The 22,435-nt window shown below is 35.2% G+C and overlaps 2 protein-coding genes and 1 long non-coding RNA gene across 4 annotated transcripts; 2 read left to right on the top strand and 1 right to left on the bottom strand.

Annotated features, from left to right (window-relative positions):
* The first annotated feature begins 1,182 nt into the window (after positions 1-1,182).
* Positions 1,183-6,971, top strand: LOC122277797 (mitochondrial arginine transporter BAC1). Of its 2 annotated transcripts, XM_043087957.1 has the most exons (8): positions 1,185-1,648; positions 3,174-3,263; positions 5,175-5,276; positions 5,449-5,553; positions 5,645-5,743; positions 5,813-6,001; positions 6,085-6,183; positions 6,347-6,971. In XM_043087957.1, the coding sequence occupies exons 1-8, from the start codon at positions 1,556-1,558 to the stop codon at positions 6,479-6,481; spliced, it is 912 nt and encodes a 303-aa protein (XP_042943891.1). In that variant the 5' UTR covers positions 1,185-1,555; the 3' UTR covers positions 6,482-6,971. The 2 variants fall into 2 exon arrangements, with proteins under 2 accessions (XP_042943892.1, XP_042943891.1); XM_043087958.1 differs by lacking the exon at positions 5,175-5,276 and having other exon boundaries at positions 1,183-1,648.
* A 1,328-nt stretch (positions 6,972-8,299) lies between these two features.
* Positions 8,300-14,970, bottom strand: LOC122277615 (squamosa promoter-binding protein 1-like). The gene is made up of 2 exons (XM_043087691.1): positions 14,419-14,970; positions 8,300-8,709 (listed from the first exon to the last, which is right to left on the bottom strand). The coding sequence occupies exons 1-2, from the start codon at positions 14,742-14,744 to the stop codon at positions 8,592-8,594; spliced, it is 444 nt and encodes a 147-aa protein (XP_042943625.1). The 5' UTR covers positions 14,745-14,970; the 3' UTR covers positions 8,300-8,591.
* Positions 14,971-18,507: 3,537 nt separating this feature from the next.
* On the top strand, positions 18,508-19,133 carry LOC122277471. Its single transcript, XR_006229018.1, has 2 exons — positions 18,508-18,736; positions 18,816-19,133. It is a non-coding gene; the product is annotated as an uncharacterized LOC122277471 (long non-coding RNA).
* Positions 19,134-22,435: the final 3,302 nt, after the last annotated feature.

Raw genomic sequence — 22,435 nt, 5'->3', positions numbered from 1 at the left:
ATCTTATGTGAAGGTGGCCTTTGAATTTTGATCGTATTTCTGTTGATGAGCTAAAAGATAACTCACCCTAAGTTCACGGACAAAAGTGCCACAATCATGATTAGATAAGCAGGGGCTTGAATCTCAGTTTGTTCCATTAACGAGCTTCAGCCCCAAATGATTTATCTATGGTAGTATATTTCAATACTTGTAGCCAGAAACTTATCTATGTATATAAAGAGAGATATTTTATTCACCATATATTTTGTAAATTAATAAACATGTAACTTAATATGATATTTTAAATTTATTTTTATCAATGTAGCTCAATAAAAGTCGACTCTGCTGTTGAATATGTTGTAAATTAATAACTAGTTTGAGATTGCGGCGAGAAATATAGTTTATAGATTTAGAGCTTATAGCTTCTAACTTAACTAATAAGTTTTGTTATTAAAAAGTTATTTATTGTTTGGCAATCATCAATTTAAAACACTTTTAAATATGTTACATTAGTTTTAAAACAAATTAAAAAAAATTACTTTTTAAGATAAAAATGACATAAAAGATTATTTGATGTTTTAAAGATTATGACCATATTCTTAAAATTTTGAAAGTTAAAATTATCTAAAACTCGTATAGGTATATTCGTCTATTGACAATCATAATAAAATTGAAACTACATTTTAAATTATTTGAAAAAGTATATTTGAGGAAAATCATCAAAATGTTGTCCAAACGTATTATTTAGCTGATTTGAGATTAAAAAATATTTTAATATATAATATTTAAACAATTTTTTTTAATTAAAATTTTTTTAAGGCTATTTAAACAATTTTTAAAATTCTTAATGCAATTCCAAACATGTCCTAAATATGATAATTGTAGTCCGTTTAGTTACACAGATGAGATGAGATAAAATGAAATGTTTTAAATAATAATAAATAAAATATTTTTATAATATAATTTTTTAATATTAATTTTATATTAAGATTTAAAAATTTTAAATTATTTATTATATTTTATATAGAGATTTAAAAAAATTATAATGATAAGATGAGATGAAACGGGCTGTTTTAAATTTTGTTAACCAATCGGCCTAATTTGCCGTATCCGGAGATCTATGTAGGCGAGGAGAAAATATAAACGAAAAGAACACAATGATCGAAGAGAAGACAAACAGACAGAGTAAGAGTAAAACCCATTAAACAAACAAGATTTTTTTCTTCTGCTTTACGGGCAAAAGTTATTATTATTTATTTATTGGTCGCGAGCTTTATTACTGTATCTTTTTTATGGTATTAAACCTTCTTTTCGTTACTTTTCTTTGTTTGGCGAAACCAGTTTTGCTTAAAGTTTGGACCTTGAGTTTTTCTGCGATACGAAAAGGGCTTCAAAAGGCTTTACGATTGGGCGAGCAAGTCATAAAAGCTTCCGTAGTACTTTTGTGTCTTTCAGCGCATGAACATTGTATGCCATAGACCGATAGTGACTAGGACTCCCATGATAGTCCCGAAGTAGCCGCCGAAAAGAGAGTTTCAGAGAGGGAAAGTAGAGCGAACGAGGAAGACAGAGAAAGATGGGGGAGAGTTCCGGTTACAAGGACTACGTGGCAGGCTTGATCGCCGGTGTTGCCACTGTCATCATCGGCCACCCCTTCGACACAGTCAAGGTAAGTATATATAATGTATGATGTATGTATGTATTCTATATAAACGCAGAGACATCCTGCATATTGCCATGTTTCAAAGTCAAATTAGTAGGGGCTGAGCTTCAAAAAAAAAAAAAAAAAAATAGTAGGGGCTGGAGTGTATTAATCCCAACATTTTAATTTGGGAAAAATCTTGTTTCTTTTTCCATGATTAATCAGATGACAACATAGCGAGTGAGTTCAAGTCAAGAGTGCCCTATAAAGGTGGGATTTGGGATTTCGATTGCTATTGGTCTAATTTATTATCTCAATCACATTTATTAAAAATAGCATTTTTAAGAGCGTTATCTTTGGAAGATGCTAAAGTAGATAATGTGCTTCTGGGACAAAATTATGAAATAAACTAATAACCACTTTTGTAGCTCATTTTCGTAATCAATAAAGGAAAGGAAGCATGAGTATGAACGAGGCTTTCATTTAAAGCAATTATTTCTTCCAGTTCAAGAATTGAGCGTTTCTCTTTATTAAAAGCCTTGTATGAATAAGGTGAATGCTTGTATACGCAATACTATGTAAAGGACAAACGATTGCTGATTAAGTTCTTTGCTCGAGTTATCATCACAACTCAAACAGACTAGGCTTCGTTTGGATACTGAGATGAGATTAAATGTTAATAGTAGTGAAATAGTTTGTGAATAGTAGTAAAATAGTTTGAGTTAAAATGTTTATGTGATTTTGGAAAACGAAAGAGAAAAATTTGAATAAAAATAATATAAAGTTAAAATAATGTTAGAATATAATTTTTTAATATTATTCTTGTTTTGGGGTTTAAAAAAGATGAATTATTTTTTATTTTGTTTGGAAGTTTGTGAAAGCTATAATGATTAGGTAATGAATTTTTATTTTTTTTATTGGTACCGGCTGTCTAGGAACAGTGTCTCGACTTATCCCGGGGTGCACAAGCCCTCCACAAGGAGTTTCCCGCAAGTGCACCTCGGGTAATTCAAAGGGAAAAATCCTCCAGTCCAATAGCTTCTATGGATTGTTTGCATTCAAGGGGATTTGAACCTTAGACTTAGGGGAGCATACCCTCAAGTCCAAGGCCTTTACCACTTGAGCCAACTCCTAGCGGTTAATTAGGTGAAAAAGTTGAACAGTTGAAATTGAAAAGTATTTGTATTTGTGGTGTTTGGATATTGAAATGAGATGGTATGAGATGAGATGATATGAGATGAGAGTATCTTGCTATCCAAGCCAGACCTAAATAGGTCCTATCACGACAATTGAATGGTATACAGCACTTTTTTTTGCTTGTATTTTTCTTAAGAAAACTTTGGTCAAATAGTATTTGATGTCTCATCCTTGCCACCATTATCATGACTCGGGTTTTGTTTCAGCTTCTTTTTAGATAAACAATGCAACCTTAAATGGTTATTGATGAAATTAGGTCAGTAAGGATCTCTTAACATCTTAAAAAGATTAGCATTTGTGACCTGTAAACGACTGAACTTATCTTGCATATTTCCCTGCTTTTGTAATTTATTAGGTGAAGTTGCAAAAGCACAATACTGAAGCACATGGGATTACATACAGGAGTGGTTTGCATTGCACAGCTAGGATTTTGAAGACCGAAGGAGTATGGTTCTTGAACTTGTTCTTTCAGAAGACAAAATTAAGCTCTGGCTGTCTCCCTATGTGTAATTTATTTTACATAAAGATAGAGTAAATTTTTTTGCGTAGTTAAATGTTTCAACTAGCAACTCATATGAACGACCTTTAGAAGTTAAGTGACTACTAAAATAAGTTACCTATTGATTTGGAACTTTATGTCTTTGATATCAATAAGTCTGCAATTAACTTCTTTATTTTGATGATTAATAAAAAATAAGAGTCCAGAAAGAAGTTATCTTCCAATCTTAATTGTTCATTACATGGACCTTGTTATCTTGTGTGCAGTTGAGTCATATAAATGGTTACCTTCTTACTTTGCACCATATAAAGATTATGTTTAACCTAGTTATATAGGGATAGTTTACAGATTTACTAGCGTGCACCTCCCCTCCTTCTCTTTCACATTTAAATTCCTGTCTACCAAGTTTTCATTCATATTAATAAAATTGTCTTTCTTACTTATCCAAAAATAAATAAATAAATCCTGTCTGCCAGTTTTTTTTTTTTTAATCGGCACTTGGTATCCGGGAACAGCGTCCCGACTAATCCCGGGGGATGCCCTCAGCAAGGAGTTTCCTGCAAGTGTACCTTGGATAATTCAAGGGAAAAATCCTTCAGTCCGATGGTGCCTAGAGATTGTTTGCATTTAAGGGGATTTGAATCTTAGACCTAGGGTGAGCATATCCCCAAGCCCAAAGCCTTTACTACTTAAGCCAACCCCTAGGGGTTAACCTATTTGAGCTGTAACCTTCCACCTCCTAAAGTTCAACCGTCTTTTGGGTCTAACTCCATTGGTTGAACCGCACATGAAGGTGCTTTAAAGCTTTAGATAAGTAGGGAAGTTTGTGGAATATCAAATCTTGCATTATGTAGGGAAGTGTGGAAGCTGAGCTATAATTGTCAGTTCAGCATCAAGGCTTGTTGAATGAAGTCATTGTATTCCTTTAGGGATCTACAATTAGCCTGATATCAGAAGAAATCACAGCAAGCACAGATTAGGATACTTTCTTTCGCAGTGAATGATTCCAATGTATTCTATAAACCTTCTGTTAATGGTTTCTAAAATTTGGGCTACTCTTCTTAACATTAGTTCATGAGTTACATAGAAGTGTGAGGCACTTCCATTTGTTTCTCCGATTTCTTTGCAAGAGAATAGACTCCTTAGACATTCTAGTGTATATTGAGTAATGCTGATATTTTTCAATCAGAATTACCCTGACATTTTCAGAACTTAAGAGCTACAAACAGGGAAAAAGTACTTCATTTTAATTAAAATCGTACAAGCATCTCAGTTTATTAATTCTTTATTATGACTAGTTTGAAGACTTTCAAAGTCTTGAAATAGTCCCAACATTTCAATTATCTTAGGAAACAACTTTGTAAAAGGAAAGCCGTAACATTGGCTACACATTTTTCATGCTGAAATGATTTAGAAAGGGCTGATCCTGAAGTTGGATTTACTTTTATTTTTCTATAATGTTTTATTTTCACCTGAAAATAGTTGTTTTAGTTATTTGTTTTCCATGTAAGCAGCCATTCCCTCTAAAGTATGTAGTAACATCCAAGTCATGCAAAAACTCATGACAAAGGTGATATGTAAAACACAAAATTCTCTCTCTTTTGGCCAGTTTATATTTCAATCTATGCTATAAAAAGGCATGAAGCGTAACATATCAGGTGTGGTCAACTTTTAAATTGCTCTAGAACTTTATGGAGTAGATTTTCTTTGCTCTCCCACCAACCAACCAACCCCCCACCCCCTCTTTCCACACACCACCACAACACCAAGGGTAAAGGGGTGGGTTAGGGGTTTGTAGGATCTGAGTTTTCCGTGTCTTTTCCTTATGGAGAAACTAAGTGAACTTGTCTTTGACAGATTAAAGGACTTTATAGAGGGGCAACATCATCTTTTGTTGGGGTGGCTTTTGAGAGTTCACTTCTTTTTGGCATTTACTCCCAAACAAAGCAGTCACTGCAGGTTTGCTTTTAAGTTTAGTTGGGTAAGCTTTTTACTGATTTAAAGTTTCACCAATCCTCATCGTGAACAGTCAGTTACATGATTTTGTGGATAGATTTTTTCTGAAGGGTCTTGCATTTGCTATGTAGCTACAAAACAACCTTTCAACTTCATCTTTGCTCTTTTCATGAAGGGAGGTGTGCAAGATGGTGGCCCACAACTCCAAGTGATAATTCCTTCTGCTGCTTACAGTGGAGCTCTTATCAGTTTTGTATTATGTCCATCAGAGCTGCTGAAGGTAAAGTGAAATGGAGGGTTTGCATGCTCAACTACTGTTTTTTATATTTGCTTTTTTGTTTCTGATGGTACATGTGACACTGAGCTCTCAGTGTAGGATGCAAGTTCAAGGCACTGACTCTATGGTTCCAAAGTCAAGTAGATATGGTAGTCCCCTTGATTGTGCCCTCAAAACCATAAAAACTGAAGGGGTGAGAAAATCATCTTCATTTGGCAACATTATGAATGATGCAGTTTTGAACTGACATAACACCTTTCAGGTTACAGGAATCTTTCGCGGAGTTTGTACGACATTGCTAAGAGAATCTGCTGGCAATGCAGTCTTTTTTAGTGTTTATGAGTATGTCCGCTATTACATGCATTCACGACTAAAAGCTGCTTCATCTGACCATAGCCACTTGATCGACGTGGGAATTGGGATTGTGAGTGGTGGCCTTGGTGGTGTAGCTGTAAGCCTCTTAACAACTTCAGCAAATTTCTGAATAAAGTGTATTATGTTTACATATTGTAAATTTTCCCCCACCCTTTCCAGTTTTGGTCTGCTGTTTTGCCCTTGGATGTGGCAAAAACTATAATTCAGACTGCCCCAGATAAAAGCTCTTCAAGGAATCCTTTTCAAATCTTGAGCTCGGTAAGTTATCTTGGTTTCCTACATTTCAAGATTTTCATTAATGAGAGGTTTCTATTTTCTCTATTGACGAAAAGAGGGAAAAAAAACTTCTTTTGTGTCCTTTTTCTTCTTCTTTCCTTTCGGGGTCTTAGAAGAGAGAAGCTGAATGGGTTTTCTATAACAGATTTACAGGAGGGCTGGATTTAAAGGATGCTATACAGGTTTGGGTCCTACCATAGTTCGGGCATTTCCCGCCAATGCGGCTGCAATTGTTACCTGGGAGCTAGCAATAAAAATTTTAGGCATCAAGCATGACTGAAGAGGTTATTTTCAATTACCACATGCTTCAATTTTTTTGTTCCCATACCCTATAGCACATCCACTGGTTGCCATTTGGTAAGATTTCACCCAGAAAATTGTGGACACAGCCAGACAATGGGAGTGCTGATATCTAATAATAATAAAAAAAAACTTCACTGGATATTTTTCGAAACAAGGCGCCACCATCTTATTTTGTAGTCCTTTATTTAGTGGCTGGACTGAAAAGGGGCGATATGTTTTGAGTTATTACAATTCTTGACGGACCTTTTGCTTCCTTTTTTGCTTCAGTTTTGGTTTATCCGTTAAGGATGGATTGAAACATTTTCTTTGTAGTCTACAAGTCTAGTTGAAGATGCTGATCGTGATGTTGATCAGTTTGAGTTAGATTAGCTTGGTCACAGAAGATTTTTCAAGCCTGATTGTAACGGTTCCTAATTATTGGCATTTTTTCGAGTGCTGGACTCAGGAAATATAGAAATTATTTTCAATGTTGCGTCTAATGACCTCTCAAATTGTAGTTCTACAGATTAAGCAACAGACCAGGTTGCAGTAAGGCCAAGAACTGCCATTTTCTTGGGCCTACAGATGAGTGGTTGGTAACTTGCTGTTTAGACTGTTGATTCATTATTTTATGACCAAATAAATTGGTGGTTTCAAGAAAATCTCTATCACCTTTGCTTTCCTTTTTCGTGGTGGCAACTGGCAACCATGATTCCCAATTAGTATTCCATCGACTGATAAATCTCAATCAACTTGATGGATGTTCCTTGTGATTGAGCTATTGATCTTTCTTGCTAAGGGAAAAAAATAATATTCTTGTGATGAAAAAGTCTAGTTGCAAGCACACTTGTGTATTAATATGTGCATCAATTTATTGTGATTGGTCAAATAGTAAATTTTATTAAAAACAATGCTAATTTAACTTTTAAGTATGGAAGAATCAGTATTGGTACGTAGATTAGTACGCAATTTTATTTGTATGTAGCAAAACTCTTGCGATATAGGGTCTAAACTTTTGGTTTGCACGCAATTATCAATGCTCAAAAGATTGTGAGTTGAGTCGAATGTCCTAGCTTCTAGAACCATGGAAACAAAAGTTTCCTAGTCATGCTAAACTGCAAGTCTTTGGCCTCCAAGCTCACCCCCACACACTAATGCAAGAGTTGTAAACATCATATTTTTAAGTAGATTGTCATCTTCACCATCGTCTTTTTGGTGGCAGAAATCTTGTCCTCTGCTTTTACCATCACCGCATGTGAGAGTTGGTGAGACTAATGCAATCATGCAATTACTTGTGATCAGTGTATATCATGAATGTTACCGCTGGCTCAAGAGATAGGGAAGATGATACAAACATAATCATTATACAACTTTTACACAGCTTTCTAATAAAATATTGTATTTTTTTATTCAACACATCAAAGTCAAACAAAATTAAAATAATTTTTTTTTAAATAATATTTATTAGATAGTGTGCAAAAATTGTGTACCCATTTATATATATATATATATATATATATAAATATAATCCATTCCTGCCTGCCATATTCTTGAGTTGAATACCACCTTGACTCATGCAAATAACCACGTGTTCATTTCATAATTAAGACCTATGTCTTTATCCAAAAAGTATCAGATGATGCAAGTGAATTAGGGGGAAAACTAATGTATGCAACAAACACGGTTAAAAAGGGTGAGAACCTGAAAGAATATGATTCATGAATTTCAATTAATCAAGAAAGCAGAAGGAAACCATTGATGGCGGTAAACGTTCTGTGACAAGAAGCTCATTTAAATAGAACAAACATAGGACCAATGCCATAAAGGGTAGTCATTATTATAGATAGAATGATACAGACCTAGAATGACAACCATAAGGAAGGCATAATCATTGGGTCGTGCCAAAATGCTGTTGGCATAATTGTTTCAGAGCACGGATAGATTATAGAGCAGTAATGCATAATTAAAGCCGATTAACACTTGACAGAAGATAGAGAGCCATAACACAGATCTTTGATTCATTTTAATAATAAGCTTATAATATATATAGGATTTTATCGGCTGGGAGTCCCTTTCTTAAGCTTGCTGCCAATTAACATAAATACTTTTCAATGTGAACCTTCTCCATAAGAATCGGATGAGCTTTTCCGACGCCTCTCATTGTGACCAGCTAGACGTTTCCGACAACTCTTTTTGTTTTCATCAAACTCTGATAGCATATGGAACCTGCAATGCACCATTCCATAGAAAGAGCTCAATAAGAAATGAAGTAACGTAAGGATTTTCCATATTTTACTTCCTCATGATCAGCTACCATATAGTCTTTATTTTCACATTTCTTCTTCTTATTAACTAGTCATCGAACCAAGCAATGCGTGAGAATACTTAAAATAGAGTAGTTAAGAGATGAAGAAGCCAAAAAAATAAATAACAGAGTCAATAATTCAAAAAGATGTTTAGTTTTCCTACTTATTTGAAAAGTAACAACAAAATGATTGAAAAGTTAAGTGGTGGGAAAGCCAAAGAGACATGTAAGAGAAATCAATATCTACTAAGACTGCTATAAGATAAAAAGTCTTTTCTTCTCTCTATTAAATTAGAAATCATAAATAGTAGGAAATCTTACATATTCAAACCTTTTTTTAATATTAATATCAATAAATGGAGTGAGTTTATTAGGGTATTAAAGACAATACAAGGAAAGGACTTTTAATTTAGCATGTGAATGGTTGGGATGAGTTAATAAAATAAATGATGAGTTGGCTTTAGAAAGTATATAGGTAATAGATTTCTTTTACTTCTCTTTAGTAATCAACACTAGCTTGAAGGCAAAGAACTAAGCAGCAAACGTATAGTGGGAGTACTACTGCGTGTCTTTAGGTCCATCTACATTAATAATCGAGGAAATACGAAGAAAGCAGCATCATGGAAGAGAGATTTATTATTACTCATATTTGAACTAGGGGAAAGATTAATAGACCTATTCAATCTTGTTGATTTAAGCTCTTCAAGATCAGTGGATATTTACTCAAAACTAATAAAAAGCTGAAGATGAAGATTTATATATATACATATATATAAAGATATGCATGCAGTATCAATAGAGTTGAACTTCGGGAATCCTCCAACTTGATCAGTAGATTCTTTATTGAAAAGTAGAGAAGATATAATTCATATATAAGGATGATAATCCTCAAGTAAGAAGAGAGGTAAGAATCGTAGCTCAAGTCTTTATAAAGACATATCTTTATATATATATATATATATATAGAGAGAGAGAGAGAGAGAGAGAGAGAGAGAGAGAGAGAAACTGTTATCAAGCTGGGAAGAAGGCTTTGGTCCAAATTCTTATACTCCATCTTTTGATAGTGGAATTATTTTCCTAATGGCCTCCATCTGCTGACAAAAGCTAGTCTTTGTACGTGTTAAAACACGTCAAGATTGTTGTGTGATGAATTTCTTTTCTTCTCCTCCTTTCTACTTAATTCACTATATAAAATATTAATTTTTCAGTAGCTAGGTACGTACGTATATGCGAGAGCCGGGAGTTCACATGGGTTTGGGCTATTTCAGTCTTGCTTTTTGCTAGCTACCAAAATACTTGCAACGATTTAGTGGTGTAATTTCTGCTTCAATTAGATTTTATGATATCACCTTTTGTTGCATCTGTCGAAGCTTGATATAGAGGATTTTTTATGGTAAACAACTTAAATCGATCTTTAGCATCTAAAGATCTGTGCTTTCCTCTACCCAGATCATGGAGGCATTTGCAATGATGTCAAAAGAGGATATTGCTCATGATTTTGTCATTCAAGGGAAACAAGCTACCATGACGTTTTGTGTAAATTTGGTGAAGAGAAGTCTTTATAGAAGCAGTCTGTGAGAAACTCCATAAACTTTACGATGTTTGGTAAAAGGTTTTAGTTTTGGAGATCAAGTCCCTCCATAAACCTTGTTTCTCCAAATGTTTTGTTCTTTCTTTCTATAAGTCCTTGACACAACAGCAGAACAAGCACTTTACATGGAGAAGGATTTGGAGAAATAAGGCTCCTCCTAGGGCGACATCTTTTGCTTGGACAGCTTCTCTGAAAAAGATTATGACGGTGGATAATTTATAGAGATTATAGTGGACTAGTGCTTCATGTGCAAAAAAAGCGGTGAGACTGTGGATCATCTTTTACTACATTGCGAGGTTGCTATAACATTATGGGAAGATATTTTCAAACAGTTAGAGCTAGCCTGGATTATACCTGCTACAGTGGTTGAGCTTTTAGCCAGTTGGAAAAACCTAGGCGGTTTTCCACATATCACAATTGTGTGGAAGATTGTTCCTATTTGTATTTTGTGGTGCTTATGATAGGAGTGTAATGACTGGGCTTTCGAAGACAAGAAGCGCTTTCTAGAGGAGATTAGATTACTTTTTGTTAGAACTTTATTTTTTATGGGCCAAAGATGTTGAGTCTAATGGCTTTGATTTTCATGATTTTCTTGTTTCCATTACTTCATCTTAGATAGGTTGTACCTCTTGTATACCTTCTTGTGTACTTGGGCTATGTCTATTCCTATTAATATAATTGTTTACTTACAAAAAGACAGGTTTTAGTTTTGGTTTTGAGTTTTATTACATTGGTATTTTTTTATTATTTACAATTATAGTTTTTTACTATAATTAATTGTACTCAAAAGCTATCAACATAACCACCCAAAAAGGAAGTACTAATATATCTAAAAAACATTGTCACATTCCCATCTCACTCCCTTTAACCATAAAATCCAAATAGAGAGAGAGAGAGAGAGAGAGAGAGAGAGAGAGAGAGAGAGAGAGAGAGGGTAGAATCTTCTTCTCTCCGCAAAGGAGGTACGAGAGGGAGGAGACTCAAGAGAGCATGCTCTTTCCTATGTGCTGCATAAAAGCAGCATGACACAAGAGAGTTTCCACCATGTGATTGAGGATGATTCCCTCTCCCTCTGCCTATGCGAGAGTGGTGTAGGCAAAGTGATCTTTGTTGTGGTTTTGAGAGTTAAATAGTTAACCAATTTAGTATCCAACAGTTCTAGGACTGTTGGATTAATAATTGGGTCCTTAACAACTTGTATTAGAGCAAAGACCACATCACAAGTTCTAGTCACGAAGGGGTTGACCTGTAAATTGGATTAAAATGTCATGATACTAAGTATGGGCATAGTATCAAGCTATTGAATATTGATAGATAAGTGGAGCCATAAAAAGAGAGAGCTACCATCATATCAATGTTGATAGAGCGAGCTGCTATAGATGTCAGATTCGAAAGTGTGGTGGAATGTTACTACTCCGATGGTTAAAGGCATAATGAATTTAATATCCAGCAGTTTTAGAGCTTTTGCATTAATGGTTGGACTTTTAACCATCTCCTCCGTATTGGCCATGTGAAGGTGGCAAGGAGAGATGTCATTTATAGGTTCCGCGGGGATGACACTAGGGGGAATCCTACTATTGTGCATGGTGAAGGCAAAGTGATGAGGGATCACTTTCTTCGTGTCCCATGTAGTGGTAACATTGAAGAGGTATCCCCTCTCCCTCTTTTACAGCAGCCGATTGAGTGCTTCTTCTTCTTTTTTTCTTTTTTGACAAATGGTGGGTTTTAAGGTAAAGTTTTGAAATGCTATTTATCACCTCCTTTTGGTAGGTAGGAACTTAATGGGAGAATTAGCCAAGGACTCATTGGGTGCGAAAGGCCCAGAAAGTTAATTAGAAAGAGACTTGAGATTGGTGTAAGAAGTCTTATCCCTTCAGGATATCAGGAGGAAATGAATGCTTTTGTCGGGTTCTTTTTTTCTTCTTCTTCTGATCGATGGTGTTTGGCTTTTGGAATTTCAGGGGTCTCAATGACCCAAACAAGCAAGAGAATTGAGAAGTTCATTCACGAGCACCAACTACGTTTATAGGCCTAGTGGAGACTAGAGTAAAAGAGATCAATAAAGCCAAGATTGAGGGAATCACCAAAAAAGGTCGGTCCTTTTGTCAAATTACGGCCAAGCATCACCAAAAGGGAGGATTTGAATGGGCAGAGATTTGGAAAATGTTGAACTATTGGTATTGATTGGAAAGCACAAGTAGTTCATTATGCAATAAGCCATCAGAAACATGAAGTACCGCACATTGGTACAAGATTTTTTCTTAATCTTTACACATAATCATGCACTTACAATATATACATGCATATATACACATACATATATAATTGAAAAACGCTACTTGACACGTTTCATCAATGTCCTCTTACACGGCATCAAATGATTGGCATCTTGATAAAATATATTATATAATAAATAACTTTACTATCATTTTATGCCACATCAAAAGATGAAATGATGATATTAAGAAGAAGACAAATAGCATATTCAAGATATACATATTCCCCGACTTAAAAATTATAAAAGTTATTCTTTCCAATTAGAAGACAGGCAGCTACATTCGAAGGGTGTAGAATATAGCAATCTAGCTAGCAATCGGGTTGATGAGTCATTGAGTGACTTGGACGTACAGTGCCATTATTGGTGGAGAGTGAGCGGTCAAGTGGGTTGTTTTGTATCGGTTCTCCTTTACTCTTTCATGGAGAGTACAGTATATTTAATACTGCAATTTTCTCAAACACGATGTTAAAAATTTTAATTACCGATCATTCATATATATATATATACACACACTCACATATATATAAGTCTGACTGGTGCACAAAATCCTGGGGTTCCGCGGCATAACAATGATATATATATATAGCTCATTCACACAGATTTCAACACAGTTTCTTGGGGTTGGAAATCAATTTCTTTTTCACAAGGAAACTATTTTCTAAAATAAGCCGGAAAACATAAGAGTGGTTAATGCTCAGAAGTACTACGTACAAATTTAATACGTACAACCTTTGGATAAATATTCTATCTGCATAGATGCATGTACCTCACTGTATGTGTAACAAAAGGAATATTGATAAAATTCGTAATGCACCAAGCATAACTAAGAATAAATAGCTGCATGACCATAATAGGAATATAGGACTTTGAGAGATCACACTCCAACTTAATTCAATTATAATATATATCAAGGTGTAGATAATTAAAATTTTCATTAATTCCATGATCATATATCTGTTAAACCTCTTTGTCTGCAGCCAAATTGATGTACATCAGCAAACTTGCTTATGGTACGATTAGAAAGCGATAATGATATCAGTTCTGCAGAAGGCCCCATATCTAGGCAATAAAAGTACTACTTTATATGTTTAAGATTAAGCTAGCTGGAGGCCGTTGTCCACAAATAAATGAATGTGGATTTCTGATTGATATGACACTTGAGAGGAAAAGGGGGTGGTTCTTGGCGTAGGAGTCGTTTCAACGCCTTCGTCCAGTATATTATTTCATATTTAGTCGCGTATGGCTTACAGCTCACAATGATCCCTAGCTATCTTCTGCATCCTTTAATGGTGCATGGATACGTTTGGTTTTAGAACAGGTTTAAGGTTGGACTGAGAGGCTACTACTGTACTGGTTCTGATCTTGTATTTCATTCAAATTAAAATGAGATAGCGTTCTCATGATCATGTGGCAGAAATAATTAAAAGTAGCTAGTAGATCAATATTTAGTCTCCATTATTCTCCAACACCCCTAATACTCAAATGCCGTAATTTACTTTGCTTAGAAAGCACACTGATCATCAACGAGTTTAATGTACTATGTTCTGTTTGATACACTTAATATATATATATATAGGTTAATTCGCCCTCGTTCTAAATTATAAATGACTTCACTTATTATAAGCTTCTATCCTGGAAAAGCATTAACTAGCTAGTTGAGCTACAATGGAATTAAGAACAAAACAGAAATTTGAAAACCAGAAAAGATCAGAAAGAAACAAGCTTAATATTATAAATGATTAGAAAACTAGGGTTTCTAACCTGCTGCATTGCTGGCAGAACCTTTTATGGAGTCCACCAACATTGACAACCGGAGCCTTGGCATGAAATTCGCAGACCTTATGGCGCCGGTGGTACGGCTTGGCTTCGGTGAAATCAGCATTGCAATTATCCGCCTGGCAAGTAATCAGCGTTGACCCTCCACTGCCAGATGATGTTCTCCTGCTAGATGCGGGAGTCATTTCTCTCTTCTTCTCATCCTCGCCAAATCCTAACTCGCTAGCTTCATCCTCCTCCTCTTCAGCCTCCTCCACCATGTTATTGTAGTAATTTAAGCTCCTCTTTCCCTCAGCTCTGCCTGTTTCCATTTTGGCAAAACAAGAGTAGACAGACAAGGGGACAGATGGAGTTAGCAAGCAGCAGTGAAGAGGATTTTGAAGGCAAAAATAACCTCGAGAAAGTTGGAAAAGGAGAAGAACTTATGCGAGGACCACCAACTCCATTTTCCCCCTGTCAGCGTAAGAATAATTGTGAGGTCCGGGTAGAAAGCAAGCATCACCATTGGCTTCAAAAGCACAATACCAATGGGTCTGAATAGTAACGTGAATAATTTTTACTTTATAGGCCGGCTGCGCTACTGTGACTTAATTCTCTACCACATTTGCTCAATGTATTTCATGGGTTTCTACTTACGAGTATGTTCAAAAATAGTAATGATAGATTCAGAGTAGGGTGCGTATATGTAAGTAGTGTGTAATTTTTTCTAAAATAATGCGGGATCTATATATTATTTAAAAATTAATTTTTTTATCATGCACGTAAATTCTGTATTTATTTATTTTTTTTAAATAATTATCGTCACTTATATATTTTATAACTGTAAATATCATTTAAAAAAAATACATGTTTCACACTTTTTCTTTATAATATTTGATTTGCAAGATAATTTAAAATATTTTTTATAAATGAAATCCTGTCAAGTAAGAAATGTAATTAGTATGTTCTCGAGACCAACTTGTACCAATAATTTTTATTCCGAGTTTAATTTTTTGCTATCTATTTTTTTTTTTTTTTTTATGATGGGAAATTTAAGGGATTGTCAAAACCTATTTCTTTAAAAGAAAAATGTAATATATATCTATATCCAGTTAAACTTTAAGATCATGTAATGCACCCTTATCACAAAGATCAAGTCTACCTATTAAACATTACTTGCACCCAAAAGATTCAATCTTAGAACATGGAAGATCTAGCATACCCAGGCCCAAGACCAAGACTCTGGGGTTCTATGTATTCTTATGCACTGAAACCAGAAAACTTGCCATGGATTAACAACCAATTTGTCAAATTCCCAAACTCTAGGTCGTTTAAAAATGAACAGCAGAGGTTTTCTAGCACATACATATGCATGCATGCATACATATACATATACATACATAGTAAATAAATATATATTAGTTTGGATGGATGTGGAGCCTCTCTGTCTCTAAATGTAATAGATGACAGTCCTTTTCGGATAGAGTGGGGGATCCCCGCATCAAACCGTATTATTGAGGTAAAGGTGAAAGGGGTGAAGTATCTATATATGATTATGAATGGTACAATGATTTAAAGAGCTCGGCCAATCCCGATTCAGGGTGTCTCTATCGTTCGTACGACTGTTTACTATTCCATGTCCTCGGATCTTTATTCTTTGGCCCTCCTAGCTTGTTTTCACATTACAGATTTCCGTGTAGCCAAGCTAGCCAGCCAACTGGTTTGCAGCAAAGTGGCCCACTATATATATCCTCACCCACATGACATTATACTTCTTCCATCATCCCATCCATCTACATGCGCGCTTGGACCACGCCCCGTCACTCATTATTCATTATCACATTTCTAGCTTGGTCCCATGGCGGCGGCATCTCTCTCTCTCTCTCTCTAGATTCATCATCTGCTTGAGTATTGATGATCATACACACACACACACATATATATATATATATATATATATATTAGAAAAATAATCAACTGTACGCGCGTTAATTCAATCAAGGGTAAAGAAAAAAACCGTGCGTTTGGATCACGCCATGCACTTGTACCTTTCATGTATTGATGAATAAGCCAGCAAGTAGGTTATAATTTAGATTTAGATAAATGATATTTGCAGTATATTGCCAACCCTGGTTGGGCCTCATCCTGTACGTTCATCCGTAAGATAGACTTTACCTACGAATAGGAACGATTTTCTTCCCCTTCCGCTAGTTACAAGTACTGTTTCAAACCAAACATTTCCAGACGTAACGTTCAAATTTCTTAAATTTGAGAAGTCAAGATTTTTATCGCCGTACGTACGTGCACCTGAGCACACGTACCAATATGCTTAACTCTCCCTCTCCCTCTCCTGTATACTGATATTCGTACGTAATCAGCCTTCAGGGAAAAGGAAAAGAACAGTGAGAATATGCAATTTTACACTGTTTTATATGGTATAGCTTTCTATTGATGGTCCAGAACTGATGAAGAAGAATATATGAATAACCAAGTTGAGGGAATATATCTATGACTGTTATCTATATAGACCATTCAGGGGGTCTCTGTCCTGGTGCTGCTACTTACATCAACGTATAGATGGAAGGTTAAAAACGAATATATTTTCCATTTTAATAAAGTTTGAACTTTCTATCAAAACAAAAATATTGGAATAATAGAATATGTTTTGCAAAAGCTTCTCTACTCTACGGGAAAAAGGGAAGAGAAAACAACAGACAAAATAAAAAAATCATGCATATCCATCAATTTGATCCCCACCCGATCATAAGGACAAGATTTCATTCATGACGAGTACGAAGGTAGCTCCAGCCTCCAGCCATGAATGATATCTCTCTCTCTCTCTCTCTCTTGAATTCTCTGGTGGCATTGTGGCTGTTCTTTTCGTACTTTATTTAGTATCCACATATTCGGTCGATCTCAGAGGTGGTGGGGGTCCCTGGTGCTCACCTTCGTAACTTGTTTCTTAAGTGGCATGCACGGAAACCTCAAGTTGCGGGAAATTCAGTTGGCTAATTAAAAAGCTTCCCTTGTCTCCCCCTACCTTACCTGGTTTGTACTTTCTACCGTCGGTCACACATGCACCGACGGTCCGACTTCACTACGCTCTCAAATGTTTACATATTTGGGCCCAACAGAACCTCCAGCAGTTTATGCCTTTAAAAGCCTTCATTAGCTGCAGCTATATATGGGCCTTTCATTTATAAGACTGTCCTTTCCTGTTAGCCTTCCGAACAATCCGAGCTCACGGATCAATATTCCACCAGAGTGGTTCAGGACCACATCAAATGACTTATTAATATGGGTTGGGCAGGTATGGACCCATCCATATGGAGGGAAGCAGCTTGATTAGTCGATTTAATTTGCAAGATAGCCAATTAAACCAATAAAATTATCTAAATTTTGACCCAAAATTATCGATAAGGGGTCCCAATCCCTGCAGGTGGTACCACTCACGACTACTTCTAGCTGAGGGCTTGGGATTTGGCGTTAGGAGTTTGGCGTTTTTCTGATACTGGAGCCAAGCCAACAATTAATAACATAGCCAACGATTAAAAAAAAAAAAAAAAAAAAAAAAAAAAAAAAAAAAAACATATCACAGCCAGCCACGGCATGAATGTGAAGAAATACACCGGTTTAATTTATCTCATAAAATCGATTTAACAAAAAAAAAATTATATATTTTTTATAAATATGTTCAAAACCTTATTTACAAATAATAAAAGATCAGTCATCAACATTTTCTCTCACATACAGATTAATATTTATACTAATTCTTATCACGGAATAAGTAGTATGGATTCTCATTTGTCTTATAACATGCTCTGATACTATGAAAAAATTTATAAACTTAATTTATTTCATAAAATCGATTCAACAAAAAATTATTGATCATTTCTTATAAATATACTCAAGACTTGATAGACAAGTAATGTAAAATTATTTCTCAACATGTAGATTAATAATGCATAGATATGGTATATGTTTCGAAGCTATCAAGGGGAGGAAGAAGGAGAAGAAAATAAACTTAATTGTAGACGCGTGCTCTTTTCTTGTCCGTCCATGGTAGGATGCCGACACTGATCTGTTCTCGTAATTATCACTAATAGGGGGATATTTAGTGTTGACTTTAATAAACCATTTATTAGGGGCAAAAAACAAAGAAAAACAGAGGCTTCACGCTCCCGAACGTCACCTCTCCACCAGAAGTCCTCCGCGATGCTTTCGATCGTGTCCCTCATCATCCTGTTCTTCGTCTTCTTCAATTGCTTCACTTGAAATGGGTTGAACCATGATTTTTTTTATCACTTTTGTGGTCCACATTAAAGTATGTATTCCTATCATTTACTGTGTACATAACTTTTGATGTGATTTCTTTATTTCAAGTTTCAAACCATCAACAACAGGTCCCAGCAGTCCACCATAAGTAGGGTAATCTTGCCCTGATTAGGAAGGAAGGTTGACACGTTTGGAATTCAAGAGGGAGGTCTTGATCAAGTTTCGAAAGCAAGCTTGTCTAATGGTTTACCAACAGACGCACAAGGTTGGATTTTGTGTTCCACCCTGTAGCAACTGACTTGGTAGACAGTTCTATCAAGTGTAGGATTTTTTTGATAAATGTTATGAAGCCTGCTCGGTAAAGGTACCTCTTATGAATTAGTAAAAATGCTACTACTCCATTTTAAAATCATATTTAATTCCAAAATAATGAGTTTAATTATTAATGTTTTGATCGTGTTAATCTCGACTAGGCGCTTTTTGATTCTCTTAAGAGGAACTTGGGGCGTAGTGATATTAAATTTAAATACAAGTACTGTCTTCTTTGTATTTTGTTCATGGAAATTAACATCATCAAACCACTTAATTAGGAGTAAAGTCTCTTGATACTAAGGCGGCAAAAGAATGGTTGTCTCCCGACTTGAGCAAAGCCCTTTGGTATAGGGTTACCACATGCCTCATCACTTGGGGCCTTGGGCTACAATTGGTAGCACGACGGGCTCTGTTTTGGGCCCGTCAATGACTAAAAACTGGGGAAATATACATGTAAAGAATGGGAGAGAGGTTTTTATTTGTATCTTCGGCATATTTCAAATCTTTCAGGTCTTTTGGTGAATTCTCTAAGGGAGATTGGAGGATTATTTCTGGGGAAAATCATGGCTCCCCCCCGTCCACTGCCTCCCTCATTATACATTAATTACAACGTGAGTAATGATACACTTGCAATTATTTTATAATTAACTAATGCAATTATGTCACTCTAATATTACATATAAAACTACCCTCTATTTTATATATGTAGAACTGTAAACCAGTTGCAAGTAGATCAATTTTCTGACAAATATTCATCAATTTCAATTCATTGTTATGACATTATTGTTTATTTGATCACTAGTAGTTGTACATTGGGATTCAATTTTGTTGAATGGCGTGTGGCAATTGTTGATAAATTATATAGAATGATCAAAAGAAAAAAATAGAAACCGACACAGAGATTTAATATAGTTCAGTGATGTGTCTACAACACGAAATTTACTATAAGTCAATTAAGATTATATAATGTATATTTATACTAATCCTAGATGTACAAACATATTTAATAAAATTACAAAAATACCCTCGGTTCCATTTGTATGAGCCCTATACTTTATCATAAATGCTTTATATCTATATTAATGTAGCAATAAGAATTTCATTAATTCAAGTTTTGATAGCGAGTGTACGTTTCTCTAATTAGTTAAGACTGTTCATTTGAGTCAAATTTTGTCGGTAATATGATACTCATATTGAATGTTAGTTCATAATTAATTAATTGTAGCTAAAGTATCCACTTTATTCCACCATGAAACTAAACCTTATCTTATTGTCCTGACCCCAACACTTCTTATAAGGAACCGTACTACTGGACATTGGACAAGCTGGTTTCAAGAGATTTAATAATGCTAGCTAGCTACGGCCATAAAAAAGTAACGGTAGCTAGAGCATCATAATAATTCAGAGGATCGGATCTTAATTTAATTAATAATATAATTTGCTTAATTAATTGTACAAATATCATCATGTTGACAGCTTGAGAGACCTGTCTCACCAGTACCATATTATTATTTTTATCTCTTTATTCTCAGAATATACCAATCATCTTTCATAAAGAAGTTGTTTTTTTTTTAATTTTTTGTAATCCTTTTCTCGATGAGGTGGAGAAACCTCAACTCATGGATGTATAGCTTTTATCAATTATATATATATATATCGAAGACAAGATTTGGACCCACTTTTAAAGAAAAAAATAAAATTTATTTACGGCACCTTCGATGGTAATGAGTTTTACTATATATAAATAAAATATACGTATTAATATTAATTTATTTATATTTAAAATTTAAATTAATATTATTTTTAATAAAATTTATTTTTTAATTAATTATATTAAATTAATATAAATATTAATGCGTAATTGATCTTACAACTAAATTTTTCTGATGAAAATACACTACTGGAATTGTCCCTCTCAACATCCTCAAGGTCCCACGCAGGACCGGCGCATTTGAAACTTCCATAAGCTACAGTCCACGGCGTCCAACCATACATGATATTCATATATATATATATATATATATCAGGACCAGAACTAGCTGGAATTTTCCAATCTCAAACTGCTGCTGCTTCTGGCACATTTCCCATGTTTGAGTACTGTACTCTCTCTATTTCCATCCATTAAGGTTCGACCAGGGGCAACTAGCAAAATTTGATAATGCCACTTGGACCTAAAAATTGATCATAGCCGTTAAATCAAATATATATATATATATAACGATCGGCCTTATCATTTCGACAAGTACGTGTTTTTCTTTTCCAAAACCATGATATATATATCGTCTAGTACCTGTGGAGTGGTACTATTGCGCGCAAGCTGCTAATTTGTGGGTCTTCCTTGTTATGCTGCATTAATTTGCTTTGGACTGGAACCTTCGAGGAACAGCTAGAACAATTTTTTATTTATTGAACTTAACAACAACATCATCATGATATGGTCCACGTACGTTTTTTTTCCCCCTCTTGAATAGCCACGTATATATATTGACATATAGTGGTGATATGAACGTGAATGGCTCCAAATCAAGTCCCATCCTAGCTAATTTGATGTATATCATAAAAAGACTTTGCATATGCATGCCCTCCCTCTTGGATACTTATCGTGAACGACAGCATGCGTTTCTTCCACTCGCGGCTTGCCCAACCTACTTTGATATTTTTCTAACAGTCATCGCCATGTTCATGCGACATCCCGTACAAGTACAGGAGGGTACGTAAATGATGGATAAGTATGCAGCATTAACATTATGTCGCAGTTTTCCATCTGAAATTTAGACATCATGCTGCATCATGATGCGATCTATTCAACAGTATATATGATCATCATGAATATGCAGTATTAAATATTCATGAAAGTAGCTAGCTTTCTCTGATATTATAATCACCCCCTAGTACAGTACTACTCTTCATTGCAACTCTGCTCAACTGAATCGGAACTGCGAGCTTGCACTAGTTTTGTTACTTTTGTATATAAGAATACAGCTTTTAGAGGGCATGCAATACCATCTTTCAACAATGCAAGTGGCATGAACAGAAAGGGGCATGAATACTTTAAATGAGTGAATCTTTGTCTGCACATAATTTTGGGGGTGCAATATGGTCAGCCTTTGATAGACACAGTTGGCTTGGATTTGATGCTTTGGTCCCCCTTCTCTCTCTCTCTCTCTCTCTCGATCCCTCTAACGTGCGCGTTAGGTTTCTTTCAAACTTGGCAAATTGGAATCTCTTTGGTGGGTGGTGGTGGAGAGGTGACTGGTGTGGGTGGATCGGACCCACTTGCACCTGCACCTTCACATAATCTACCTCTAAAATTGACTCAGTAGTACTATTAATTCCAAAGCAGCCATGCTGATCCCTGGCGTCTCGGTTTGCCCGACTTCCTTCCGCCTCACACCATTTATATATATCAATAAGTGATCGACCTCTAAGAGAATAT

Source organism: Carya illinoinensis, chromosome 9 (genome assembly GCF_018687715.1).
Source record: "Carya illinoinensis cultivar Pawnee chromosome 9, C.illinoinensisPawnee_v1, whole genome shotgun sequence".
Lineage (NCBI taxonomy): Eukaryota > Viridiplantae > Streptophyta > Magnoliopsida > Fagales > Juglandaceae > Carya > Carya illinoinensis.
This window is presented reverse-complemented; position numbering and strand designations above follow the sequence as displayed.

What these genes read in the sequence shown, in the direction of transcription:
- LOC122277797 (XM_043087957.1), top strand. Translation starts at nt 1,556, where the DNA reads ATGGGGGAGAGTTCCGGTTACAAGGACTACGTGGCAGGCTTGATCGCC. An exon ending in ACCCCTTCGACACAGTCAAG is followed by an intron (nt 1,649 to 3,173) that starts GTAAGTATATAT and finishes GTAATTTATTAG; the next exon opens with GTGAAGTTGCAAAAGCACAA. An exon ending in CTTTTCAAATCTTGAGCTCG is followed by an intron (nt 6,184 to 6,346) that starts GTAAGTTATCTT and finishes TTTCTATAACAG; the next exon opens with ATTTACAGGAGGGCTGGATT.
- LOC122277615 (XM_043087691.1), bottom strand. Translation starts at nt 14,744, where the DNA reads ATGGAAACAGGCAGAGCTGAGGGAAAGAGGAGCTTAAATTACTACAAT. An exon ending in TTCTGCCAGCAATGCAGCAG is followed by an intron (nt 8,710 to 14,418) that starts GTTAGAAACCCT and finishes GGTGCATTGCAG; the next exon opens with GTTCCATATGCTATCAGAGT.